Source organism: Anoplolepis gracilipes, chromosome 7 (assembly GCF_047496725.1).
Source record: "Anoplolepis gracilipes chromosome 7, ASM4749672v1, whole genome shotgun sequence".
Taxonomy (NCBI): Eukaryota; Metazoa; Arthropoda; class Insecta; order Hymenoptera; family Formicidae; genus Anoplolepis; species Anoplolepis gracilipes.
Window position 1 is genome coordinate 9,443,209 of NC_132976.1, and position 27,734 is coordinate 9,470,942.

The 27,734-nt window shown below is 36.1% G+C and overlaps 3 protein-coding genes across 18 annotated transcripts in view; 1 reads left to right on the plus strand and 2 right to left on the minus strand.

The window, feature by feature from the left end:
- Positions 1-145: 145 nt before the first annotated feature.
- On the minus strand, positions 146-5,767 carry LOC140668252 (uncharacterized). 2 transcript variants are annotated; one of them, XM_072897119.1, is made up of 7 exons: positions 5,638-5,767; positions 4,195-4,487; positions 3,674-4,076; positions 2,628-2,939; positions 2,145-2,550; positions 931-1,579; positions 146-270 (listed from the first exon to the last, which is right to left on the minus strand). In XM_072897119.1, exons 3-7 carry the CDS (start codon positions 3,998-4,000, stop codon positions 210-212), a joined length of 1,755 nt encoding a protein of 584 aa, XP_072753220.1. In that variant the 5' UTR covers positions 4,001-4,076; positions 4,195-4,487; positions 5,638-5,767; the 3' UTR covers positions 146-209. The 2 variants fall into 2 exon arrangements, with proteins under 2 accessions (XP_072753220.1, XP_072753221.1); XM_072897120.1 differs by lacking the exon at positions 146-270 and adding an exon at positions 283-470.
- Positions 5,768-5,924: 157 nt separating this feature from the next.
- The window catches only part of LOC140668256 (ELAV-like protein 3), a 67,955-nt gene continuing 46,145 nt past the window's right edge, over positions 5,925-27,734 (plus strand). For 2 of the 13 annotated variants that reach the window (XM_072897132.1, XM_072897135.1), the window contains exon 1: positions 24,437-26,104. The gene's annotated coding sequence lies outside the window, so the exon portion shown is untranslated. Of the gene's footprint in view, positions 6,084-8,467; positions 9,027-24,428; positions 26,105-27,230; positions 27,383-27,734 lie in introns of those variants that run through there. The other 11 variants (XM_072897127.1, XM_072897129.1, XM_072897126.1 and 8 more) reach the window with 11 other exon arrangements.
- Positions 9,703-19,526, minus strand: LOC140668250 (cytosolic carboxypeptidase 6). Of its 3 annotated transcripts, XR_012047145.1 has the most exons (8): positions 16,247-16,366; positions 15,661-16,025; positions 12,514-12,947; positions 12,039-12,242; positions 11,654-11,877; positions 11,244-11,439; positions 10,178-10,570; positions 9,703-10,038 (listed from the first exon to the last, which is right to left on the minus strand). XR_012047145.1 is itself a non-coding variant. In XM_072897115.1 (7 exons), exons 1-7 carry the CDS (start codon positions 19,412-19,414, stop codon positions 10,252-10,254), a joined length of 1,755 nt encoding a protein of 584 aa, XP_072753216.1. In that variant the 5' UTR covers positions 19,415-19,526; the 3' UTR covers positions 9,703-10,251. The 3 variants fall into 3 exon arrangements, 2 of the variants coding, with proteins under 2 accessions (XP_072753216.1, XP_072753215.1); XM_072897115.1 differs by lacking the exon at positions 16,247-16,366 and adding an exon at positions 19,402-19,526 and having other exon boundaries at positions 9,703-10,570; XM_072897114.1 differs by having other exon boundaries at positions 9,703-10,570.

Here is a 27,734-nt window from a genome sequence, read left to right on the forward strand (position 1 = left end):
ATTCGATTGCATGTTGCTTATTACGAGTGACGATGGGGTTTACTCGTGCCTTCTTGGATACATGCATAACAAATTCCACATGCCAAGAGGACCCCCATTCACGCACCTATCATTCGCTTCTTTATCTTGCGAAAAAAAAGTATACATAGCTAAACCTCAAATTTCCAGTCATATAGAATTATTTATTTTAGCAGCTTACATTATCCAGTTCACAAGGTCAACGGACGCAAAGTCGTCAGTGGCTGGCACCCAAAGCTGCTACTGTGCCTTCTATCAGAAAAAAGACATCATGTATATAATTAAATGCAATTATAATGTGACACAACTAAATTGTGTCTATAAAACTTTCATCCAAACGCATTGTCATCAATATATTTTGTATTGAATTGTTGTAATTGAATTTTTTTCAAGACAGTTATTGCAACTGTTTGCTCGTTCTTTGGTATTTTTTCTTGCATGTGAGTTCCATTCTAAAAAAAAAGTTAATTCCAATTTTTTGAAAGATCAAAACTCATTCAAATATTTTCCAATCAAAATAAATAATATGCGATAAGTGTAATATTATACATATTACAGTTGTATGTGATTAGGTTAACTCAGTCTATTAAAATATTCTAATTGTTCAGGATAACATGCATCAATATTTATCTTTCGCAAGAGATAAATAAAGTTGTCTATAAATATCAATTTTTTACTAATTATCCAATTGGATTGTAACGATCATGTGTTGTATTGCAAGTCTTGTATTTCGGTTTAGTAATATCGATTCCACATTATCTCACTTAATTTAAAAAACAAAAACAAATTATTAATATCTAACGCTGCCTCCTCCTTATCAATACTTGTAATTACGATACAATGTTACAACTTCCATATAACTAAGACGTTTGTGCATATATATGACACATGTTTTATAGCGATATTTATTACCTTTTTCTATCATTGTGCAGAGGTACACTCGATTGTACCCAGCCAAGTTGATCCAAACCAAAGGAATCTTTTTCGTTATTTTCTTGTTCATGTATAACAGCATCTTCAGCTCCGACCGGAGAATAGCGAAAATGATCCTGTTCAGAGAGAATACGACGTTTGACTGGAGATCGTACGGGCTCGGTTTGGACGCCCTTATCGCACTGACGCATGCGAAACTTCAACGTTAAATTCGTGGACACGGGCATCATCGCGTCGCTTTCCCGGTACTCCATATAAGGGCTTTCTCCACCAGGAAGATACAGCAAATTTCCTGACTCGGATCTGCGATAGGCGACTCGTTCTAAAGTGTTGTTTACGGGAAACGTTGTTCCATCTGCCCAGTGACCATCGTCCTTTATCGGACGAAAGTGAGTACGCGTACACGTGTAACTCAATAAATCTTCATCTGGTTCGGAAAGGCTGTTTGCTTTCAAACTCGAACGAGACTGTTTGCTAGTTCCAATTGGAGTTTTACATGATGCTATTGGAAAGAAGCAACTACCTGTCTGAGGATTGTGACAATACAATCCTGTAGCTAAGTTGCTATCAATTCCTCTCCAGCACCAGGGTCCATCCGTAACCGAATCTGACCAATTTATATTGTATTCTGCAATGAGTACATTAGTATAAGAGAATCTTTGCTAATAGGAAAACAAAATATGTATGAAAATTTCTTAATAGTATTATTCATTAATTATAAATACAAACTTGTAACAAGTTCTCGTATAAAAATATACACAATCTTATGGACAAATAAGAGCAATAAACCAAGTAAAAAAAATTATAGTACTGAAAACAATCTTTACTCAAAATTACATATGTACGTTTCGTTCAAAACACTTAGATCAACTTCAACAAGAACATAGAAATGTAAAACAGAGGCATATCAAGTGCATATTAATAAATGTAAATGGTGAAGACGCACTTATTTAATTTGTATGTAAGTTTGTATCTGATTACATTTATTAACATATACTCGAGATCCTCGTTTTTATATTTGTTTTTGTTGACCGTTTTTCTCGCTGAAGATGGTCTAAATATTGACTGAAATGTATGCAAATAAATATTGTTGTTTTCGATACTATAATTTTCGCGCTTGATTTACAGCACTGGTTTTTATTTGCCAATTAAATTATATAAATTATGTATTGCAGTATGTCCTTGTATCTGACCTGCTTTATTTTTATTGCTGTATTCATCTGCATTATCTTCAATGCTGATTAGATCTATATCCCAGGGGATAAGTGGTGATTCATCAACAATTGAGTCTTGATTTGGTGTGTCAGTAGCATAATCGTTATTTGAAGTAGGTAAAGTAAAGATTGTCTTGGTAGTGTCTGTTGGCCATAGAGGTCCAGAAGGAATGGAAAGTGTTGGAGCTGCCCATATCGAAGCTGTGTCTTGCGCATTGCCTGGTACTGAATTCCAAAGTGCCTCCAAGTTTTCATTAAACTTTGCCTTTAGCTGCGCTAATCTTAATTGATCGAGTTCCAATTCACGTTCCTTTTCTCTTTCCCGTTCCATTGATTTAGCAAATCCAAAGCTTTCTTTATCTTCTGATCTTTGTGATTCAATACTCTAAAAAAGAAAAAAATAATTTACTATACTAGAATAACACATAAAGTATCAAATAAATAGGGAAACATTATACTTACAATAGACATTTTGGTTTTTTTATTGCAAACGTTGTTATTTTTGCTATTGTGCAAGTTAATTCCGTTGTTTTTATTATTGTTGCTGTTGGCAAAATTTTTCTGCGGAGAAAACTTTTTGATGGATACAGATTGCAAGGCTGGAAATGCTGCGTAATATCTAAGAGCTCTGTCACGAGGTGTGAGTGCTTCTAAATTTGTTTTAGGTTCACTATTAGATTTTTTAGAGTCTTCTTTCTCATTATGCGAGCTTCCTCCTTCCAATTCTTTTAGTTTTATACACAATTCATCAACCAGTGTCTCCACTCCGTATTTCTATATACACAAGAAATATTTTTCTTACATATACATAATAAATATACATAATAAATGAAATAATAAGAATATAAGAATATGTTTAATAAATTATTTGAGTACAAAACAATAAAAAACCTACATTATTGGTAATAGTATACAAATTATATTAAATATTGTTAAGCAAGGATAGAAGCTATCAACTTATAGGTCTTTCTGTCTTGTTTTAATAATTAACTTAATAATTTTAATTGATAATGCTACTTTATACTATATGCTTGCGCTGATAAAGGTCCAAAAAATTGGACCAAAAAGTTCACTTCTATCCTTTCTTAATAATATTTGATATAATTTGTATACTATTACCAATGATGTAGGATTCTTGATTGTTTTGTACTCAAATAAATTTATTAACCCTGTTCTTATGTGCCTATTATTTCACTTATTATTTTATACACAAAGAGCCATTCTGTTTATTAATCACATACATGATGTATCAATTAAAAAAATAGAAATTAGAGATTTTATATATTCTTATAAGAGATCTCGCGAGGCGTCCGTTTAATCCAACTCTTACAGGCTGTATGGCAGGGCCCCATGAGTACAATTCTATTAATTACTTTTAAATGACTAGCCATCTAATATTTTATGTATATACTTAAGAGCTCCCTTACAAACTGTAAAAATTAGATTAAAAACTGAGACAGACACCTTGAGACCTCTCTTTGCTGGCAAAAATTATATTTTAAGCTTACGTCATCAGCGGCACTTGTCAGACATTGCACAACAGTTCGTCGTTGCTCCCCATCGCCATGTGTTGGCAGCTTTGCTTTAGATCGGGCACGTATGCGACGTCCTGTGCCTCTACTTAGCTCAATTGCCTCTTCTGGAGGACTTAGGGCCGAGTCGGGGCAGCGCAATAGGCTGAGTACAAATCGCGAGTACGCAACAGGGTCAATACCCAATGCGTCCAGGCGTGCCTCGAGCCACTGGCGCAACTCCTCCTCGGCCCGCGAACCAAAAACTTCACCTCCTCCAGGGGACGCCGCTATCCCGACCAAATGCAATGCCGGATTCCTCATTCCCTCTTAATAAATCTCCTCCTAGACCCAGAAACTCTAACCAGCTCCACTACCTCCAGGGTGATCATCTTCTCTCCTATAAAAAATTATATTCACGAATTAGATTCATTATTCATTTTATAATATCAGGGCTTTATAACCAAAAGCTAAAGTCAATAAAGAAATATCTAAAATCAATATAAATTCAAACTCACTTATATACAGTAAGGTATTTTATTATTGTCCTTTAATTTTTCAATTTTATGGAATCCACCACCACAACGCTTGGACTTATCAAACGGGCTTATCAACGTGTCTCTTCGCTTTTTGTTTTAAATTTCTTGCATTAAGTTTCTTAATTGCCCGGAAATTATTAGCGTTTCTTAGAGTTTGTTACGTTGTTTAAAAATTATTTAGTTCTTATGCGTGAGTGGTGGATATATCATTGAAATGAGGCTGGCAGGTCTTAGTGAAGGATAACAAGTATAGTCTCCTTCCCATTTTGACACTGAAAATCAACAAATAAAAATGATGTAAATATATATTAGTATTTATTTACTTCAGTTTAAATAATGTAAATAATTGCTTCGCTGAAACAAACACATTGTTTACCATTTTCACTTATACAAATATTTTTTTTTTACTATTATATGCAAAATCCAAGTAATATTTTTTATTCATTTGTTTATATTTTTTTAATATTTTTCAGATGATATTTTTCCAAGAACATTTCTAAAGTTTAATAACTTGTTATAAATTAAGGAAATTAATTATAGAGAAGTGGTTTACAAATATCTCTACACTCACAAATTTATTTATATATTTTCACATTATCAATGTGTTGTAAATTTTTGCAACAATACATTCTCTATACAAGACAGATTATTTTACTGTATTTACTATTAATATATTAATATTTATTTGCATCTATTTAAAGAAATACGTCAGCTAGCACATACAGACAACCTCCACTGTGTACACTATAATGCACAGAATAATAAATTTTGTCAACGTGCACAGAGAAGGAGAAACAAAGAGCAAGGTCCAGAAGTCATACAGCGCATATGCAAATAGAATCGCATATCACAGCGTTACACATGTCCAAGACCATTGTGACCGTTGTCAAAGAGACGTGCTATCTATCTATAGATATGTAGACGTGTGCAACAAAACGCAATATATACATCGATCTCTTCAGAGTTATCTCGCCATGAGGATTGCGAATGCACGACGCGCAGAAAGAGAGAGAGAGAGAGAGAGAGAGAGAGAGAGAGAGAGAGAGAGAGAGAGAAAAGGAAAGAGAGTGGAAGAGACGCAGCGAGCGAGCGAGCGAGAGAGAGAGAGAGAGAGAGAGAAGGAAAGAGTGAACGAGCGCAAATTTAGACGAGCAATGCATTTGCGTATCGCGTGTTCACGCGCGCGAGTTGTTGGCAAAGGGACGACGAATAATGCAAATAACCTTGCTGATCGCGCTATAGTTTTGCCTGAGTCATACCTTGCCCAGAACGCATAAGCCTGTGCGATGTGACGACGTTACGAAACGCGATACGTTATCGGACACTCAGGACCGACAATCGTGACCCGGAATGCGTTAAATGTACGACGTCGGACATGCATCTCAATCGGGATAACGACAAATGGAAAATTCTCAAACGTACCTGCATGCCTCGAGAGATGATTTTCACCCCGGCCTCTCTTCTACACACCCCACACAGTAAAAAACATGGCGAGCTACTGAAGCTTCCGCAACTCTCCGCGCAGAGTCGCGAGTGCGCTCAACGCCAACTTCGCGCCGGTGACGGCGCATGCGCCTATCGCGGCGCCCTGACATCGTCGGCTGGCGGGACGATTGGTCGCGAAGTATTTGTTTCGAAGATGCGAATCAATCAGAGAAGTGAAACTGCGGAGGAATACGCATATCTGCGGAAGAGCCTGTTTCAACGTAGTATTTTATCGAACATTTTAAAGTGATATTTTCTCAAACGTTCTAAAATAGTAGTTTCTCGAACGTTTTAAAATAATATTTCCTCGAAAAAGGAGAAGGATGCAGTAACGAACTTGCTTGACCCTGCTGTCGAGTGAAGCGCGAATGTGTTGGAATCCGGTAAGCAAAAGATATATTGATTGGAATTCTTTTTTTTATTGTCTATATATTGCGCTGTTTTTGCGAGTATAAAACATCAACAAAAAAGAAAAAAACGACATATTTCGAACATCAAATACAATAATGGTATATTTTCCTTTTATGATTATTCGTTGAATGCCCATTCGCATCTAACACAATAAAAAATACCAATAAACTAATAACCAAATAATACTAAACGTACTTTATTCGACATGTCGAAAGAATGCGCTATTAAAAATAGCTGCGCGTTGTCAGTCAAAAGCTTATTAGATTTTTTATTCTGTATATCAAATATTTCTGATGATTTTTATTATTTCATAAAAATTTGTTACCATTTGTTAGGAGAAAGAAAGAAGATGCATGTGATATTGAAAGACTACATTAGATGGCAGCACGCTGTTAATAAATTGTCGTTGTATAAAAGTGCATTGATCTTTCTCCTGATAAATATATATGTTACGAATACAAACACTATTTTATGCGCGCGCAAATAATATTATTATATATGTAATTAATATTATTATTAATACATATATTTAAAAAATTATTTAATTTGAAAAAACATACATACACAAATATATTATATCATATATTAATAAAAATATATGTACGCATGTGTGACTTGCGAGTAAATATGTATATATACATATATATTACATGAAAATAAGAGATGTTTTTTTTTCACGCAACATAATATAAAAATTTTAAATAAAAACTAGAGAGAAATTTTTTTAAAGTTGTATATATATAGTATTTTGATATTAGATTTTATAAAAACTTTAAATATTGCAAAACAATAATAAATTATCTTATTATATTTAAATTTTACATAAATAGTCTTGTTCGTTTTATTTCACAACTTAAAACAATACAGTTGATAATACAGTTGTAAATCTTGCAAAGGAAAAAATTATTATTTTATAAGTAATGAGATTGATTAGAGAGTTCCTGTTGGGTCTAAGAAAAATCTATCAAAAGGGAAGCTGATCAAGCAGCCAATTGCAACATTCAGAAAAATCGCGTCTGACTTTTTTCTTTTCATGAGTCTCTCTCGCTTTATCTGTCGCTTTTTATCTTCTTTAGAATTTCTTTTTTTCTATAGTCTTGAGATCTTTCTCTCTTTTTCTTTCATTTATTATTATATTTCGGTAAAAAGATAGAAAAAAATCATCAATTCCTTTTATGTATCTGAAATTAAGTCTACTTTTGATCATTTCACTCAAGCAGGAAACAATAAAAAGTTCTCTGGAATTATCTTATTAATTATCTTTCGCTATTAACTTGGGTCGATACGAAAGAGCCTTTCATTTTAAGGCAGAAATTATATATATATATATATATATATATATATTTATTTTTGTTTAGTGGAGAAATAGAATAAAATAAAAATGTATTGCTTAGAGCGTTTTTTAAAATTAGATTAATTAATAATGAAATAACAATAAAATAAAGCTACAAGTTGAATTTAAAGTAAATATAAAGATATATAAGACGAAGAAAAGACGAACGTGAGTAATTAGTAATCCCGATATAAGATTTTTCTCAGAGACAATAAAACACTTAATCCTTAAAAGGAAAAGTAGAATAAAATAGAAAAATAGAATAAAAGGATGCTCGCTCTTCGGTTCTTGGCAATGTTTCCGCGTGCGGCGAATAAAAGAAAAAAAGGATGAAAAAGGAAGAGCCGACGATTGTATAATCTGGTATCGAGGCGCGGATAAAAGGCCGGATTAAAATCCGGAATTAAATCATTTCGGTTCTGGCGCTGCGAATCTCGATATTAATTCACTGGCGCGCGTACACGTCGACTCCGTTGCACAGATCCGTCCCTCTTGCCTCTCCGCATTTTCATCCCGATCGTCACTCCGTTTCTCCCTTCGCCCGGGTTCGCCGCGGAGGTTAGTCGCTTCTCCTGGGAAACCGTCCGAGAGCTGCGCTGTAGCTACAGGGTGCACGGGGGTTGCAACCCCGCGCACAGTCGACGTGCAGGGTGCAGGGGGACGAGCAGGGGGCGACGGTAGTAAAGGCCGTTTTGCTGCTGCGCAACCGACACGACGCAGACGTCAGTCGCTATATACCTGGTTCAACGACCACCGCCCTGCTCTCGTCCAACCCTGAAGTACCTAGCCCAGCTTGAAGGGGATGCACGGGGTGGTACGGAAGGGAGGAAAACGCACTCCTGACGGTAGGAGCGCGAGAACGGGGGCGGCAGTCGAGGGGCGAAGAAGGAGGGAGAAAGAGAGCGAGCGGCGGTGGTGGTTGTTGGCAAAAGAAGAAGGTATCGCGATCAGAAAGGGAAGGGGGTAAACTGAGAAGGGAGAAGGGGGATCGTAGATGGGGGTTTCGCGAGCCCGCCGGAGCGGCCCACGGGCCAGTTCCGTCTCGAGCCCAGGGGTAGAAGAGCTACTGGCCGCTTGTCTGCTCCCTTCTTTCGCTATAGTTTCATTTCTTTCCGTTTTAGTTCCTCTTCAGTTCCGATTGATTGACATATACACGTATAATATATAACTGCAAATATCGGCACACACGTACATATACATTCACACATATCCGAAAATATACACGCACACACCGTCGTTACGCAGGGACCCGGCTCTCTCACGCACAACGTACCCACGTAAATCATACATACATACACACACACACATACACATACCCATGTATACACATATACGCACACGGTAAATTCGTTTGTTCGTTGTTCGTGGTTGAATTCGCAAGCACGATTAGTATACCGACCTTCCCGTCGTTATAAATGCACGGACACACCCGTGTCCAGTATCCGGAGTATCCTTAGGTCCGTATCCGACCAGGTGTAACGGGCCGTCGCGTAGTACCTGCGTCTTCTGTCCATCCAATGCGTGCGTGCATCAAGCGCGGGTTCGTTGAGTTTTAGGAAACGTAATTGTCGCATTCTCTCAGGTATGTGCAATCACTGTCACTCGGGCATTGACGGAATATCGCGACCGTTTCCAAAAAACATCCGGAGCATACGATCGATCGCCACGTGTGTGATTGATTAAAATTTGAATCGCCAAACCAAGTGTTTCCATAGAACCGGGGACGACTTTGTATTCCAAATTTTTCTTCCCGACAAACACTTGTTATATTAAGTCAGATGTAAGCTTGAAGAATTTTCTAAATTAAAAAGTTTTTCTATTTTATATTCGAATAAATAATAATTCGCGAATAATAATTTTTCCATTATATTTATCTTGAAGTACGAATAATCTATCTTATATGAAAATAAATTTAAAACAAGATATTACTAATAATGTAAAATTGTGTTGAAATTTTCACAAGCTTGTCGTATAATATCTAAAGCTTATAATTACGTGGCGATTGTTTATTACAATATATATAATTATATTACAGCTCTGTATAAAGTGTTCTAGATGCAATTCGGAAATGGTATCGATAACAGCATGTTCTTTCTTTGTTTTATTAGCTATTTTTAACAATATTATTGATGTATTATATCTATGTATTTTGAATATAGAAGTAAAGAATTTGTTCTTACATAGCATAATATTAATAACAATATTATAAACTCTAAGAAATATAACAAGTATATTGCGAACAATTTGTAGACATGCACTAAGATAGAAATATATATAATATACAATATAAAATTTTATTAATAAAATCTAACAATTAGAACAATTATTTATTATCAGGAAGAAAGAGGTAAGAATATATTGTATATAATGTAAGAGATAGTTGAAGATTTCATTGTTTACGTGCAACCACGTGAATTAATATTGTGTATTACGAGGGATATTGTATCAATGTGTTTTGTTAATATTGTTAGATTCGAAATTATTTGGTATAAAAAAGCGAAAGTTATATTGGTAATAATCATTAGAACAATTAAATAGTCTCCGATATGAATTCTCCTTTCCTCTTATCAAGCAGCCTTCTTCTATTTTTCTCGCTAAAAGTAACATAAATCGATGTCATGATTTATTTCTTCAACTAATTATATCTATATATAATATCATTATTAAGATGTAAAGGTAATTTCCGAATAACGCCGGTCTCTGGAAGATAAAAGTATAGCGTATTCGAATCACCGGAGGTCTTTTATCTCGCGCTTCGCCGGGGAGATTTATTCTTCTAAAGGACTAATTCCGAGACGAGACGATTGTTATCTGCGCGACTTGCTTTTGCGTGAGACCGTCGATCTGTTCTTGGTGGCTGCGAGCTCCAAACCACCCCGCGTCAGCTGATTGAAATCGATAATGGTGAGCCGCGGCTCGGCGGCGGGCCGCCCCCTTGTCAGGGCCTGCACCTTGTCGAGCGGTGCCCCGGGGCTCCGGAACCTGTAGCTCCGGCCCCTGCACCCGCCGCCGACGCCCGTTCCAGTTTCATTCGCGATTCCAGTTCCGGGCTGCTGTCCCATCCGCGTACCGCTCATCGATCGGTAACGAGAGCTCGGGAGCGGCTCAGCTTCCTCCCGAAAGTACCTGACGATTTGGTCCGAGATTAACCGATTTATAATACATCTTGATTAGAGATCCTAAGAGTTGCGACAATCAGGAGCAAAAATGACGGATAGAAAGAGATGACAATATTTGTTTTCTTTCTCACATATTATGTAATAATTATTTCTCATTTTTATAATGTTGAATTTAGGCTTAATTTATAGTATGTTATTTCTATGTGTTGTGTGATAAATAAATATTAATACGTTATTTTTACATGTACTTACATTCATTAGCTCATCTCTTCTATAGCTATCTGTCTCTTTCTCTTCTTCTCTTTTATTTTCCAAAAATATACGAAGCTCCGAAAGATACCGAATGGAACATAAATGCCAGATCAATAAAAAAAGACGGATCCGATTGTCGTAACTCTTATTATAGGATCTCTAATCTCGATAAACGATACGCGATGCTCTCTATCTTAGATTTAAACTATTTTTTTTTACATGAACGGAAGGCTTTTTTGCTTTTAAAAAATTCTCAATCTTGTCTCATATTATTCAAACATTTGATTCCCGATTTATACGTTTATATATATATGTTCGAAGGATAAGAGAGAGAGAGAGAGAGAGAGAGAGAGTAATAAACAGTAATAGAGGCAATATTTTTGTACTATGATTAACATATCTACGTATGAAAAGATTGAAATAATTACTCGTAAATGCTGGCGAGATGCAAAGTCGCCGGAGTTCTTACTGTTTTCGGTCTAGGCTCTCTTGGAAATCGATGTCTCTGCCGAGATTGACGCGTTCGCCTATTCGATGGTTGATCGGGAAGTCCCGACGGGATAAGTCCAGTAAGCTTGTAATATTCCAGAAAAACACGTGCCAAATTGCGACCAAGCCTGTAATCTGTATTCGATTCAGATAGTCAAGGTTTTTACATTTTTCTAATTAGACATCACAATATTGATGACAAATTTTGACAAATAAATCACGTGTAATTACTACTTTCATATGAAGCCCATAACAATTATAAAAATAATTATTTTTAACATGCGCTTGTACAATACAATCATATTTTGTATTTTTATATACATATAATTATAGATTGTATGAAGGATACATCCTTCTTCCGTATATGGCATTATGCCGGGTATCCCTTTTTTGTTGTAACCGTACATAGAAACCTCTATACTGTAACAGTTGACATGTTCTTTCAGGATAGAGCACAAGTAACGTCGGGCGGTTCCGGTTTTGTTGTGATCTTGATTATACATGGTGTTGCCTAGTTCATAGTCCTCCGCGTGCTGAGCTAGTAATTTCGGCAAGACGATATGCCTCTCGTACCTGAGAGGCTGGCAGCCATGAGTCAGATTTGGATTACAAGCTCGATTGATTCGTTAACTTTCTATTTTTTCGTTATATTAATATAGTTTTGTCACGAATTCGACTTAATCGATAAAATGTTTAATATTACTTAACTCATCGCTAAACAAGATTAGAGTTACCTGTAGACATCCTCGTATGTATTTCCATAGACAAAGACCCCCGTGGCATTGGTATGCGCGTGCAAATCCAACACGCAATCTAATGGTGTGTGCGAATTCTTATCGAGAGACTTTAGCATCGATCTGGTCGCAAGTAAAGTAGGATGTATCCACTCAGAGATATGATTCCAGGATCGATTCAAATCTAATCCCATCACGGTAGACCTTAATACAAATAATCAAATATTATATTATATTATATTATTCTACGATACAATTTTCATAAAAAAACATGTTTTATTTAAAAATACATACAAATAATATTATTTAAAAATAAATTTAAAGAAAATTATATTTGATTATAAAATATATCAAATATTAGTTATATCTATATAAAATTATTTATTTAATTTCTAATTTAATTCATCATCGAATTATTAAAATACTTAGTAAATAGTATGACTATTTCTTGAGAATATTCGAATATAGTTCATACCTGTAATTTCCGAGAAAGACACCATCAGGATTCAACATTGGCACTATTTTGAAAATTACGTACTCTCTCAGAATCTGAGCGATAGGATGCGCGCTGACTAAAAAATCCATCAATCCTTGACATACGAAAGAGGACGGCGATTCGCCGGGATGAACTCTAGCGAGAACGACGACCACCTTTCTAGGTCGTTCTATGTCTTCGAGGTCGGAAGTTATAGTTACGAGTTCTACATTCCTTTTTTGAATCGACTCGGCTAACGTTTCCCTTTTCGTATATAACAATCTACTGCACAAGTTGTCGAGATGTCCCAAATAACGAGTGTACGAATATGGATATGTTAGGGCGAACTGATAGACGTCATCTTCGCGATCGAACGCGAACGAGAAGCTTAATACATAATGATTCTGATGCTGCGCAGATCTGTAATAGAATACCTGTAACATGAAGAAATAGATTGAAATAAGCTATGTAAAATAATTTATATAAAATCTAATATTATATATATATATATATATTAGGAATCTAGTTTCGCGAATTATATTGTTCGTAAAATAAATTTAAAAAATGATCGAAAACACTTCAATGCCTAATACTAATACAAAAGTAAACGTTAAATAATTTTAATATGCATTAATATGTTTCGAGAGTAATTAATTCGGGAAACATTTTAATATCAAAATCTAACATTAATTGCATTAATATAATTTAGTCATATGAGTATATAGCGTTGGGACGTTTTTGATTATTTTTCAAACTCATTTCGCGAACAATAAATACGGATTATTAGAAAAGTAGCAATAAATTAATACTTAATTATATTTTACATTTATATTTAATTTCTCTTGTTGAAAGTTAACGGAGATTTTAAAGTGCGCGATTATTTATCTACTGTCCATGCGATTCGCAGATAAGCGACCGTCTAACAATAACCTATTACTGTTCAGTTCTTAATTCTTACATCTCAAAATGTAAGGAAAGACATTACCTCGAAGGTAAAAATGGACAATTAATTATACAGATAATAAAATAAAAATTATTTATTTCACGTTTGTTTCATCGTCGCCGAATATCTCTTGGCTCGTTTCCTATTTTCTTGTTCATCCTTTACTACTGCTTCATAATACTTATACAAATCAGACATTTGTGAAAAATGTGTTAATTACACTCGCACATGTACTAATCATCAGACTGCAATAATTGCGCGATATTTTGCAACGCGCACTTTGATTTATATTGCGATGAAAAACGCGAAAATATATCGCCAAGTTATAATTCACTCGGTATTGAAAATTATACAATACTGTTCTATCTCTATTGTTAACGAATAATATATGCGCATATTTTATAATAACTTTATTATCTCCTAATGTAATATATATGAATAAATATATAAATTAATGAACGTGCCATAATAACATTAGAATCTATTTTCATTATATATATTTATTAATGACTGAGACATTTGAAAATAATATCGTCAATTCTAATAATATACGATACTACGTGAATCAAGGCAAGGATTAAAATGCGATAAAAAAAGAAGTTAATCACATGGATATGATATCAGATATGATGATAATTCCTAATTGTTATAATAATTCGAGAATGTATGATCGCATTTTGAGGGATTAATACAACGATAATATATTTTCGCTCGAATCTCACCGCACGAATGACAAGATTTTTCCTTCCACAAGTAAATAATAACGTGTTAATACTTGAGCGTATAGTTATTCACATACTGTAATCTTATTGTCATTCACACTCAAACCGAACAGACAACTTCATAAGACGTTTTATGTATATCGTTGTATTATTTCTAGAAATACGATTGTGATAAGTATTAAAAGATGTCAAATACGAACATGCCATTTGGTTATTACAATTAGCAATTATCAATCCACGCGACTAATTAATTTCCTCGGTTGTCACGGTTCAAGCCATTAGCTGGCATGTATTATGCAATAAAGTTACGGCCTCTCGAATTTTCTCTATCATTAACAAAATGTCTCGGAAACAAAACAAGTCAAGCGACACGTTTAATTGATATATGCACAGTTTTATTTAACTACGTATTTTAATTATTATCAACTATAAATTCCAATACCCAGCGTATTTTACAACTATAATTTTCAATCGCAATGTAAAATAGAGTACATGTCGTGTGTGATTAACATTAGGAGTGCTACATAAAATAACATAAAATCAGATTCGATGATTAGTACGCATGTGATAATTAACACAGTTTTTTTCGCGAGTGAGTGTTTTGCAAGAGCCGTGAAAGAGCAGGAAGGAACAAACAAGAAAAGAGGAAAACATGTTAGATGTATCAAGCGATAGCGGAGCAAAGGTAAGCAATTTTTGTTATAAAAATAATTGCTCACATTTATCTTCGCGATAGAATTTACATTATTTGGAGATATAAGAGTATTGACAGCCGGCCAATTACTGACTGCATTTAAACAATTTGTATGAGACGCGTAAATTAGTTGTACAATTCAAGGCCTCGAATTAATCTGACAGGAGAAATAGAACTCGTATGTAAAGCATAATTAAATGATAATTTATTGTAGGTCAGAGTTTATTTTAAGATTATTATGTGCGATAATATTATATAGATAATACATTATTATGTAGAATGAGAAATTATATGAGAATATCTTTTGATTACATTTGTAATAGCAATCAATCATGTAGTCAGCGATAATAATCGACGATCGATTTACGATGCCGATAATTCTAATTTAAAAGACTATTGGTAGCTTGATGAAGTAATTGAATATTGAATTCGCTCTCTGACACAGTTTCTCTCAAATTTAAACTGAATATTGCCAATCAATTGGAACGTCGATGTCAATCGCGCGATGTAAATTTGCTTCAAAGATGTAGATAAGCATCTGCATATTATATAATTGCCAACTTAATACACGATTTAGTCACATGACTGATGAAAAAATTTATTAAACTTTACATTCTTTTAAAAAAAAAATTTATTAAACTTTTTATTAATATAACAATTTTCATTTATCTTTGAGATGAATTAAAACATTATTCCTTATCGATGCTTGAAGATTTTTTATGTAAAAACTTAAAATTTACAAATCATAGCGATAAAAACAATAAATTATCGACTTTTCCAAATTTTACCTGTTCTCGCGGAATCCTTTGCCATTTTGGTCTACTGCTGCTCTTCATTAAAGGCGTCATTCCCTGACGAAAGAGATTCGCGCTTTTGGAGATATTCACGATATTGAAGATCACTCGTTGATCCGTCTTTACATTGTCTACGGTGAAATTGAACCATAGGCGTAATCTAGGTCCGCAGGTGTCAGGTCTGATGAAAAGATCGTACTCAAATTCGGAGATCAAGTCCACTCTACCGAGATTGCCGGTCTCGAAAGTGGCGTCGAAGCAGATGTGACCCCTCTTAGCTTTACCGCTGTGGCCAGGTGGTCGCATCACCATCTTGTTCACGTTACCTAGACCACCCTCTGCATCGCTATCCTCGCTTTCTACAAGAGTATGGGTTCAGCAAATTAAATGTAGTTAAACGGAAAGATAGGATATATTGAACTTTGCCGTCGCGTTAATTGCTTAAAGGAAAACGATGATAAAATATTGACCATGACGCGTTGTCGTTTACCGGCTACACTTTTTAAAACACAAATTAGACGGTAAAATATTATGGACATGTGTATGATTCACATAAAATGGAACGGCAAAGATATCTGACCCGCGCGCTGATAAAGACTGGTGTGCTCCAGAGGATCTCGTCCCTCGCTAGAGAAGGCCATGACTTCCCAAATGATGACTCGAAACGATCTATCAATGGAACGACGTGATCCGGCACCATTGATGAATGACAACCGAGTCTTTCAGACGGTTCGATTATAACAAAGCAAACGACACTCTGATCTATCGGGCGGAAGACACGATGAAACACTGACGGCTTCGTGCGAGACGACCGGCTTTACACTAGTTGGTAGGTGTTATACCGCCTGCCTACGTGATAAGAACGGATTCCCCGCGATTCCGCACGCCTTCGTGAGGAGAATCTCTCGGTTCGCGATTCTCGCGTGAACGAACCAACCAACTCCGTGCAAGAGAAATAGGAATCAGTTCGCAGGAAACTCGCGTGGCTGCCAAACGTCAAAGATCTCGTACGTGCGATCTCTCGTACAGCTCCCCGTTGCCCTCTTCTTTCGCCCACGATTCGGAGCTTCGATTATAAACCGGGAAAACTCATTTGCGGTCACGAGATCTCTGTAGGAGTTCTAGCATGACTGCCTGATTGATTCGATTACAGATGAACTGAGATTAGAGGAGAGCGTGATTGAGAGACTTGGTGAAAATCACGATAGTTTTATAGAATTGGCAAATAGAATAAAGCAATATAACGATATTCACCTTCACCCTGGTACCTAAAAGTTGATTATATTATATATAGAAGAGACCATGATATATTGCGGAAGTTATTTAAAACTTTTTGTTATTACGTTACTGATAAAGCTTATTGAATGAAATTTCTTATTAGAATAAAAATTCAAATAAATTTCCTACACTTGGTAATTTAATAGACATTTTTTTCTTGTCTCTTTAATAAAATGTTAATAATTATCCAAAAAATTAATGATAGTATCAATATTATTAAATAATATATTTTTTCGCGAGTCAGTTAAATTTTTTACATGAAGATAGATATTATAAATTATACGTTCAGAGGAATATCTGATGATAATTATAATCTATAAAAATAATACAATTGTTTCATAAAAAATATTTTTATAATCCAGGGAAAAAATATTATTTCATCCAAAAAAATATAAAGAAGGTGAAAAATGACGAAGAATTTCTATTTCTGTTCATTATAATGTAATATACAAGACAGAGTTCCACCGAGAACCGACTCTTTATCGCACTTCTTATCATAGAAATACATAGCCCATTCTGTATGGCAATACAGATCTAAATCTAGATCACTCGATATCTATTTCCATCGCACCCGATACTCGATAACATAAATGTCGCACTTTGTGACTAAAAGCACTATATCCTTCTGCCACAAGCAGGAAGGAAGTACTGGCTCTACATCAAGATATAGCTAGAGCATCAATGATTCAGTAGACGGAAATAAAAAGTTATATATCATATTTTTTCAAGAAATATCGAACACTTCATCCATTAAATAATAACGTCTTATAATGCCACATGTAATAATCGGAGTAACGTCATAACCATTTGCGTGACATTTTGAAGAAATTCTGACTTAATTCATTAACGTATTATGGCGAATAAGTCAAATAAATATCAACTTTTTAAATAATTTAGTGTTCCACAAAATGCGAAATCTTAAAGAACCAATAGAAAAATTGTATTTTAATTAAAAATATATATGTATAAATATGCTCTTTCACTATTTATAAAACTGGAAATAAACTTTCGAGAACCTATATGATTTTATCATTTTATATGTCGAATTTGAATCTAAAAGAAATGACAGAAGAAGTTTTAATAATTACTCATAATATTATTTCAACTGTGACTTTGTAAATTTTTTTTAGTAAATATTTATAATTGTATTTAGAAATCGTTTTCTGTCGCAATTTTGTTAAAATAAAAATGAAAAATAAAGGATATTTTTAATAAATGAATGTTATTTCATATCTAAAAAAATTACAAAATTTAAAATGATTATTACTGCATTTATATACTTAGATTAATCTAAATTATTTGCAAAAACAAACGTTGTAATATTTTTGTTGACCCACACATCTTCCATGTACATATATTAAAAAGACAGAGAGCTTTTTTAATTTACTGGGATAAATCACGTTTCATTGCGATTATATTCAAAAGTTAGTAAAATTTTTGAAACGAAAAACCGAGTAGCGACTAACGCAAATAGTGCCCGGAGAGTTTAAAATTTATTCAAATTTATTCAATTAAATAAAAGAAGGAAAAAAGGAAAAGCATCATAATATGCAAATTTACACTAAAAATATCCGACAATTTCTATTGCATATTCAAAAAAAATAACTATTTTTTGCCTTTAATTCGATTCATTTTAATTGGTGCGTCATGGAATCGTCACAGCATTGTTATTTTGCTTCGTGGATAATCGCGGAATTTTCACTGTATTAGATTATCTTACGTCATTGTGATATTAATCAAATTTTTTTAGTGCACACACAATAATTTATCTTGCAACCATAAATTCTTAGTAAATAATTAATTGCGACCGAAAAAAATGTAATTTTAGATTCAAGAGATAAGAACAAACATCATCGTTTGTTTCAACAGCCATTGCTATTTTAAAAGATGAATATCAGGGAAGGAAAAGGAAAAAATATATAGGTAACGAGATAAGTTAAATAAAACTTTACTTACTCACCGGAATATGATCTTAAGATACGATTTCGTGAATCGCCTACACTTCACATCGACATGTGAAGCGCGTTCGATTAAGTTTCGACGAAACTTTCGGCTTTTAACTTTTGCGTGTGTGTGAGAGACGTTTCGAAAAAACGTCAATTGTTGACGTTGCTAGAACCAACCTTAACATGTCCAACCGAGTGATTGACAACCGGTGTTCGCGTACGTGACGTCGCTTTCCCGGACGGAGTTTCGAACCGGTGGCGGTGGTGCGAGATGGGAAATGTCAGGGTGCAATCGGCGAGCGCGTGATGATCCTCGCGTGATCCCTCGGACAGCGAATTCGATCGATTTGACGGATCGCGAGCGAGATTCATCGAGAACGGATATGTCCTGCGTGACTGCGGGTAGATCGGCGATAGTGCAATCACAACCGGGTCTCGCGAGTCGGTTCGAGGACGAAGGTATGAAGGCTAATACATGTATGTATTGTAATATATATATATATGTACGTACCGGTTTCGGACATTTCTTCGGCAGGACTTGCTCAGACTGGACCACGCAGGCCGCGACTTTGTATACTGGCGACTACGTCGCCGAGTCCATCCTGGTTTCCTTGGTTTGTTGAATCGATATGTATACGCGTCTCGAGTCTCGAGCAACGTGATTATCTTACACTGCAATGTTCCAGATAAATTTGTAGATAAAATAAACTTGTCTCTAAACAGTCTCTAAAAGTAAAAACCTATATTTTCGAATATTTTATTTTACCGTGAAACAGAAAATTATCGGATCTGTTGTTCAGAGGATGGTATTTTTAATTTAGCTTTGTCCTTTAAGCAAGACAAATTGAGTTTAGTACCTGAAATTCGTGAAAAAGCTTAAAATTAATTCTTTAAAGTAAAATTTTTATTTTAAAAATTTATCAATGAAAAGATTTTACTTTTTGCGCGTAATTATCTTTATTTATTAGCATCCAATTAGAATGTTAATCGGCTCGTTATTTAGTTTTGAAAATTATAGTTTCGCAGCCGTCAGGCACTAGTTAGCAGCCAGTCACGTTATTTCCGATTCGCAGTCTCGTCACTCGTCCGACCTCGTTCGTAATTTCGCAAATTGGCCTGCTTATATATAACGCCTAGGTGAGGTGGGCGGAAGCGAGACGGGGTAGATATATAATTTGCGCATACTAAAATTCGATCGTCACAAAAGTAACGTCAGACAAAATATATATATAAACTACCTTTATGTGACACGCGTGTTCGCTCTCAGATTCACGTAATGTCTCGTAATTCGTTGAATGTGCGTGCAACATCCATGCCGTAAGGTGTGCAACCGTCCACCTATCCCTGGCCAGGCTTTACGGGAGAGGGATGAAGATCCGGGTTGTGAAACGATGGAAAAGGGAGGACGTGGGGACGAAGGGTAGCGATTCTCTTCGAGCGCTCCGGGGTGACATTTCCGCGAATAATTTCGCAAACGAGATGTCGACGTCGCTTATTCACTCCTCCGTCTGCCGTGCGACAAATTTGCGCTTGCTAAATGAATTAAGACGTATAGAACGTTCTTCCTTCCAGTGAATTACGCGTAAATTTAGCAAAGTAATAGAATATAATGGTAAAAAGGAGAATAAAATGATTTTTATTTCCACTGCCAATATAAGTTCGAGAATAGCACGTATATCGAATTATAGATAGAATAATAATTATTCTAATCACATTTGACATTTAGCGTGTTATATAAAACATTTAGGAAACAATTTCAAATTAGATGCAATAAAATTAAAGGTGTAAAGATTCACTCAAACAATATAGAGATTTTTTGTACAATAAGAAAAATCCAAAACGCGCTGTAAACACACCTGATCACTGATCTGCATTTTTCTACTTGATTTTCGTTTCCACTGTGACTTTCGACAGCCGTGAAGAAGGCTACGATGTAACGAATTTCCAAAGATAGGATGCAAATTAGATGGCATGGAGCGAGGCGAAGCAGGAGAGGGAGAAGGGAGAGAGGGGTAATTCTCCTGCTGCAAGATCCGATAAACCAATTTCCCGAGGACATTTTTCTGGATGTCGGTTAGTGGTGGTAGTAGTAGTAGTAGTTGGTGGCGGCGCATTCCCTGGTGAATGCCCTCCTCCTCCTCCGGGCTTTGGCTGGGACCACGCCGGGCGAAACTCCCTCAGCCCCCCTCGGCGCTCCCTCTCTTCCGCCTGTTTCGCGTTTCCCCTTCCACTCTCTCCGGGAGAGGGCTGGGTGCGCGCGAAACGGGTGGCAAGAGGGACATGGCGCTGCACGGAAGAGAGAGTGAATGACTGGGAGAACGCGAGGGAGATCGATATTCGAAAGACCCCCCCGAATTTCCCCCTTCTCCCCACCCCTTTCGAACCCCGGCCGGCGCGGCGGCCCCGTCTGACGCTGGCACCCCTCGGTCTACCCTCCCAGTGGCGTAGGAAGGGGACGCGCCCGGGATGGAAGATGGAATGGGCGCGCCGGTTTCCCCAGGACATTCGGAAGCACAAAGAGGACAAGCGCGCCCGTAAATTATCTGCCACGCCGTCCTCTCACGGAATTTATGCGACCTCCTCTAGAAGGTGTCTAGACTCCTTTGGCGATTAAGACCCGCGGGGTGGGTACGACTCGCGCCAATCGATCGCTGGCGATCGACAAGTTTTATGAGCGAATCACCGGCGACACGATGGTATCTGTCAATATTATACAGATAGTGCGATTATAATGTATTGTATATAACTCTTGGTTAATTATTTCTCTTATAATTGTCGCAAAATATGTTTTCAAAAAATTGACGTACAAAAGTAAGCAATTTTTTTGCTACAGTTTTCAAATAACGTTTATAAACGCGTTGAAATTTTCAACATAAATCATTCTCTCTTAATAGGCGTACACAAGTATGTACGCAAATTTGTAAAATGAATAATTAATTACTTAATGTAATACAGAATAGCGTGCACAGGTAAAAGAGCAGTCAATGCATCAAATGTTAAATTCACCACCAGATCTTTTATATTATTTCACAACGCGTGCATAAAAGATTATATAATAATAGATTATTATATAATGATATAAATTAATAATAACTAATCTGTTGAAATGTATAATTTTCTATACATTATTATTATAATAATATAATTAACACGTAATCTTTTGAAATGTATCAATATTAATATAATATCTTTCTCTTTCATTATAAAATTAAAATTCTTATTAGCATCGAATTAAGAGAACTGAATTATTTCTTATTGTTTTTATTATATCTCTGTATTTTTTTAATCATATCGTAAGATACGTTTAGCCGATACTTTTGCAAATATCATTTATTTCGGATAATCAGTTTCCTACGCCATTGGGACCCACTTCGACTGACCCTTATATGCATACGTGCTATTTACCATTAGATTACACCCCTTGTCTCCCTTGTCCCTTTCTAGCTCTCCCCTGTGACTCTCTTTCTTTCTCCCTTTCTCTTTATTCCGTAGCGACTTCTTTGCTCCACGTATTGTTCGTCTATCTCTCGTATTTCGTAATATTAAAATGTATATACAATGTGACGCACACGAAACTCATTAGTATATATCGTCGCGTCCAATTTATCGATTCTCACTTCTATCCATGATGTGACTCATTGAAAAAAATCGCTTGTCACCAGGTGCGTTAACGAACGTCGTGCAGTAACAGAACGGAAGCAAATAAACCTAGCATCTTAAAAAATCGATTGGTAGACTTTACATATTAGCACTATTGTTCACCGTTGCTGATCGCAGATGAGATTGCTGTCACGAGATAAGCGTGCTCGCCATTCGCTTCATGTGATTTTTTAATACTTCGTGCATTTATGAGTTCAAACTATTTGATATTCACTGGATAACGTGTAAATTTTTAACATAAATGGAATGAGAGAGAAATAAATGTAATCACAGCTTTGATATATCATACATTTATTATAATATATTTATATAATTTATATAATTTTATAAAATGATACGCCTTATATTTGCTTACAATTGAATCTTTCTTTTTTTTGTGTAATTTTTCTGACATATTTTAGATAATACTAATTAATTATTCATATTAATTTTATAGTTAATGGTATAAAGATAATAAAGATTCGATATTTTTTTTGCAGTGTATTATGAAATGCAAAGTTTATTTCTCGTGATCGAATCGAAAGGTTTATGTCGGTGAAGTCACCATGAACGATAAGGCTTTGAGAAGTGCAATTTCATTTGATCAAACGGAATACAGGATTCGCATCGTATGATGAAATTTGGTCGCGTTCGCGTTACCGAAAAGCCATTTGCCGAAGGAACGAGCGAGCTTTTTTACCCTCTTCTACCCGACGCTTGCGCTATCCGATCCTTCATCAATCCTCTCTCTCTTTCTCGCTATCAACCCCTCCATTTCATGAACCCCATTTGGCGCGTGCGTACTTCCGTCGACTACTATTCTCACCCCTGTCCGTCTCCCTGTGTCTCTCCCCTTTTTCTTTTAGCCCCTTCATAATCGAGGCGATGTACAGTTGTTCAAAAGTTCATGTGCACTCGCGATATTAATCATGGCAACTTCCCGAGAAGATCAGACGTCGTAATGCACCTCGATCAGGATTGGTCCGTGTAGTGGATGCTGCGACTGATGAAAATTGCATCGCGTTTTAGAAGTTCATCTAGTTGAAAATAATATTAATGAAATTTTTGCGCTCTTCTCTAGTTCACTCCCACATATCTGTCCCCTTTTTCATTCATCGCTGTCGATGGCAGTTTGAAAATTGGTAGCTATTGTCTTAGAGACCCTTTTCTCCTCTCCCTCTGTTTCTCTCTTGAAAGAGAAAGATTGATGCTTTTCTCCTTTTTTCTTTTTTGCAATTTTTTTTGTTTTTTTTTTCTTTAATTTAAAACTCTATCGTTTCCGTAAGATCTGTATAAATTTTGTCATCATTTTATCTCTCTTTTTTTATATCTTTCTATTTTTTGTCATTCTTTCTTGACTTTTTTTTATAGTTGACTAAAGATATCTTGTGAAATATCAAATGTATCTAATAAAATTCCGTTTCTATGTCGGTCCATATTTTTTTATTAATTATTCCTCGATCCATGAATAAACGCGACTGTGTTATTTAGATTATTTATATTTTCAAATTATTCATATATTCCTCTGACAGTATATTCCTCTCTAGAAAAGTTTAGAGATAAACTGTTTCTTTCTCTTTTTTTCCATCTAGCATATGAACAATTTAAAAGACCTTATTGCGCTCAAGAATATAAATTAAGACTCTTAATTCTGGAAAATATTACTAGGTGCATCGACCCATAACACGATGAAATTAAAGACTGTTTTCGGAGAAGCATCGAAATGAACCGATCGATGGAACAGTTATTCTTCCTTGTATAACTGCACTTATTCGTGCAATGACCGACACGGAGGGGAAATTATTTCCCGTAATTCCCGGGCCGATCATTTTAATCAATAGCTCTCCTCTCTTTCTCGACTCGTCAATTATCGCACGGGCATGTCGCGCGCGCATAATGACTGAAAAAATCTCTCTATATTAGTTGCACCGCGTGTTTGGAAATATGTGCATCCAAGTAACGCACACAGAGAGACCAATCAAGCAACCCCCGACGGTCGGTATGCAGAGGGGGCGCACAGGCCGCCTATTACGTCTGCGCGAATTTCCACCCTTTTACCATCATCACCGATTCCTCTACGTCGCCTTCCATCCCCTCGCACTTCTTCCTTCGCATCCATCTTGATCTCTCTTCTTCTTCTTCCTAGCTGCTCACACACATCCTTCTCGGTTTCTCCTTCACTTTTTACGACGGCGATGGCGTCTGCGTACATCGCCGCCAATCTTCCTCGGCCGAGCTTTTTCGCAATTTTTTTCGCTCCGAGTCTATCCTCCCTCCTCTTTGACAAACCGAGACCACGGTGGGGGTGGCAACGGGTGTCCAGAGGGTGCAACCATCGGCATCGGAGGCCGGCCTCGTCAGTTTAGTTACCGCACCACATAAAGGCATTGCGTTGTAGACACCGTTATACCCGCAACATTCTTACTATTTGCTTGCATATCTCCTAATTTTTCTGACCCTTCAATTCGGCATAAAGAAAGAAAAGAAAAAAAAAAAAAAACACTCGGTTCGGTATATCGTTCGTCGTAATCAAAAGTCACAGTCGTCGCCGTTGCTGTCATCGTCGCCGTCGTTATTGTTGTTCTCCAAACGTTCAGTCGTCCCCTACTGCTTTGTCCCGTTCACGTGTCTCGATCGAGCGACGTCATTGTTCGTTATCACGGGGTGACGTCACGAAAATAGTCACCCAAAGAGCAAGACAAAGAGAAAAGATCTCGTGAACGTCGTGCGGCAAGAGAAGTTTATCGGACGAAATCGGCTTATCGAAGATAAAGCAGAGGAGTGACTTCCACGTTCTTCCAATCTTATAATTTCATTTGATCCTTGACCCTGTGAACTCCCTCATCTCGTACTCCCGACTTGTCCTGCCGCAAGGAGCACTTTTTGGTGTCCCGATCGTTCATCCATCTCGATCGACGATCCCTCTGATCAACGCGTCGCGATATCTCGATTCGATCGTGAACAGAGAATCAAAAGGGAGTTGATTGCGATTAGGGAGAGAGGAACAAGATCGTCAGCTGGAAGATTCTTTAATTGACAGAAGAGACATCAGCAAAGAGAGAAAAGAGAGAGAGAGAGAGAGAGAGAGAGAAAGAGAGAGAGAGAGAAAGGGACTAATACGAGAACGTTTCGCTGGTCGGGGTGGGAGTGAAAGAGAGACACTGGGTGTGTTCGTCGCGCGCGAGATTTGTTTATTTCCTGTCGAGAGTTATATATTTCAAGTGCTCGCAATTATACCCGATCTACGAATTGGCGCGTTTTTCGCGATATTCAATGTCGGAACTCTCGTTCAATGATCGGAAACTGGCTTCCAGATTAATCGTCACGCGAATGTCAAGTTTCGCGTCGTAATAGAGAAATTTGTTGAAAAAAAGATAAGAAAAAAATTGTACAAAGATATTACAGAAAACACGCACACGCATTTCAAATCGTGGTCGAAATAAAAAAGAAATAAATCGAGAGGGGGACACGTATAAATAGAGAGAAAATAAAAAGTAATTAAATAAAACCTATCGTCGTTCCGTTCTGCGCCCAGATATCGGCATCCTCCAACCACTGATTTTCATCGTTAACCGGTATGTTCATTTGTTTCTTTACTTTCTTTGTTTCTGTGATTTTTCACAAATCTTTATCTCATTATTATTATCTTATTATATTATTGTTGTTATTATTATCATTATGATTATTGACTATTCATCAGCGGATCTGCGTACGTCTATCGTACACTGATCGGCTGTCGATCTTTACGTATACGTTCGTCCTCTGTACTGGAGATCCTCATGCGAGGAAATTTTCGGTACCACTTACAATTAGGTTGACCTTTTCAAAAATTCCCTGGTGCTCCTGTGTTCCGCCTTCGCAATTTTTATTGATAACGTATTTGCGTTTCAAATCTTTTTGTAAATATTGTAATACAAATATAAATAAAAAATATGAATTAAATTCATAAGGAAAAAATGATATAAATATTTGTAGACTAAATTAAAATGAAGATTGTTAGAATAAATAGCAGAAAATGTATTGACAAAAATATAAATTGCCAAGTTAAATTAAGAGAAGATTACGCATATACACATTAAAATCTTAATTTTATTTTATAATTGATCATGACTAATACTTTTAGAATAAATTAGTCGTAACGATATTACAAAATTATAAAGTAAATTGTAATAGAAATTTATAGAAAAGTGTAATAAAAAAAAATCACAATATTTATTTTTTTTATCAAAATTACAATTTTTTGCGCCAGTCAGAAAATATTATTATTATTACAAGTAATTAAAACATCATTCTTATACACGATATTATATTATGTGAGCCTTGCCACATAGAAAACAATTGCGTGATCTCATGCAAGTATCGCGTTTAAAGATAAAAACTTATTAAACGCCGGGGCTCATTAACAGGGCAAAGTTGTTGTATTTAACGTCGATCAGCCGCCATAATCATCGCGAAACCATCGCGTCCAGCAGCTGACGCTTACCACGGCGCAATATTGTATGTGCACCAGATCGTTCTCTCTCCCTCTGGGCGTGGCACCAGAAAGCGACTGTCGCGGGAGCACCACGTCGCAATACACATACACGCAACCCCAACACGCATAAACACATACGCATACAACTTCCTGCTTCTCTCTTTGTCGATCCAACCCCTTATCGATCCCTCAACGTACCTCGACCGAAAAACGACAAATTGAAATAGCTCAGTAGCGAGGACGTCGAGCTTTCGCGATGCATGATGAAACGTCAAGCAGATCCGGGATGGAGCGAGGACCGGCACTGCGGGTCCTTGTCGAGGACAAGCAGGATGTCTCGAGAGGGACACTTCCGTCCGCGATGGCCTCGATTACAATGGTGCGTGAATCAAAGAGGGGGAGAGAGTTAGACGGGAGATCGATTTGATATCGCTTTCTTTTTTTTTTTTTTTTTTTTTTTTTTTTTTATACCAAGTTATTAGGTAATTGAACACGAACGCCAGATTTGATTTCGATTTTTTTAGGGGAACGAATCACACGATGAGATTTGTTTGTGCAAGATTCGAATCTTATACATGTATAATACATAGCTAAGGCATAATAATAAGTATTTTTATATAATTAATACTTGAATTAAGATTAAAAGATGCAAAGGATAACGAGAATAAATGAAAAATATAAGAGAAACGTCAGTCATGATTGACAACAAAATCATTTTTACGACGTTCGCC

What these genes read in the sequence shown, in the direction of transcription:
- LOC140668252 (XM_072897119.1), bottom strand. Translation starts at nt 4,000, where the DNA reads ATGAGGAATCCGGCATTGCATTTGGTCGGGATAGCGGCGTCCCCTGGA. An exon ending in AAAAAACCAAAATGTCTATT is followed by an intron (nt 2,551 to 2,627) that starts GTAAGTATAATG and finishes TTTCTTTTTTAG; the next exon opens with AGTATTGAATCACAAAGATC. An exon ending in CAGCAATAAAAATAAAGCAG is followed by an intron (nt 1,580 to 2,144) that starts GTCAGATACAAG and finishes TACTCATTGCAG; the next exon opens with AATACAATATAAATTGGTCA.
- LOC140668250 (XM_072897114.1), bottom strand. Translation starts at nt 16,307, where the DNA reads ATGGCCTTCTCTAGCGAGGGACGAGATCCTCTGGAGCACACCAGTCTT. An exon ending in GTCTTTCTCGGAAATTACAG is followed by an intron (nt 12,243 to 12,513) that starts GTATGAACTATA and finishes ATTTGTATTAAG; the next exon opens with GTCTACCGTGATGGGATTAG. An exon ending in ACATACGAGGATGTCTACAG is followed by an intron (nt 11,878 to 12,038) that starts GTAACTCTAATC and finishes CCAGCCTCTCAG; the next exon opens with GTACGAGAGGCATATCGTCT.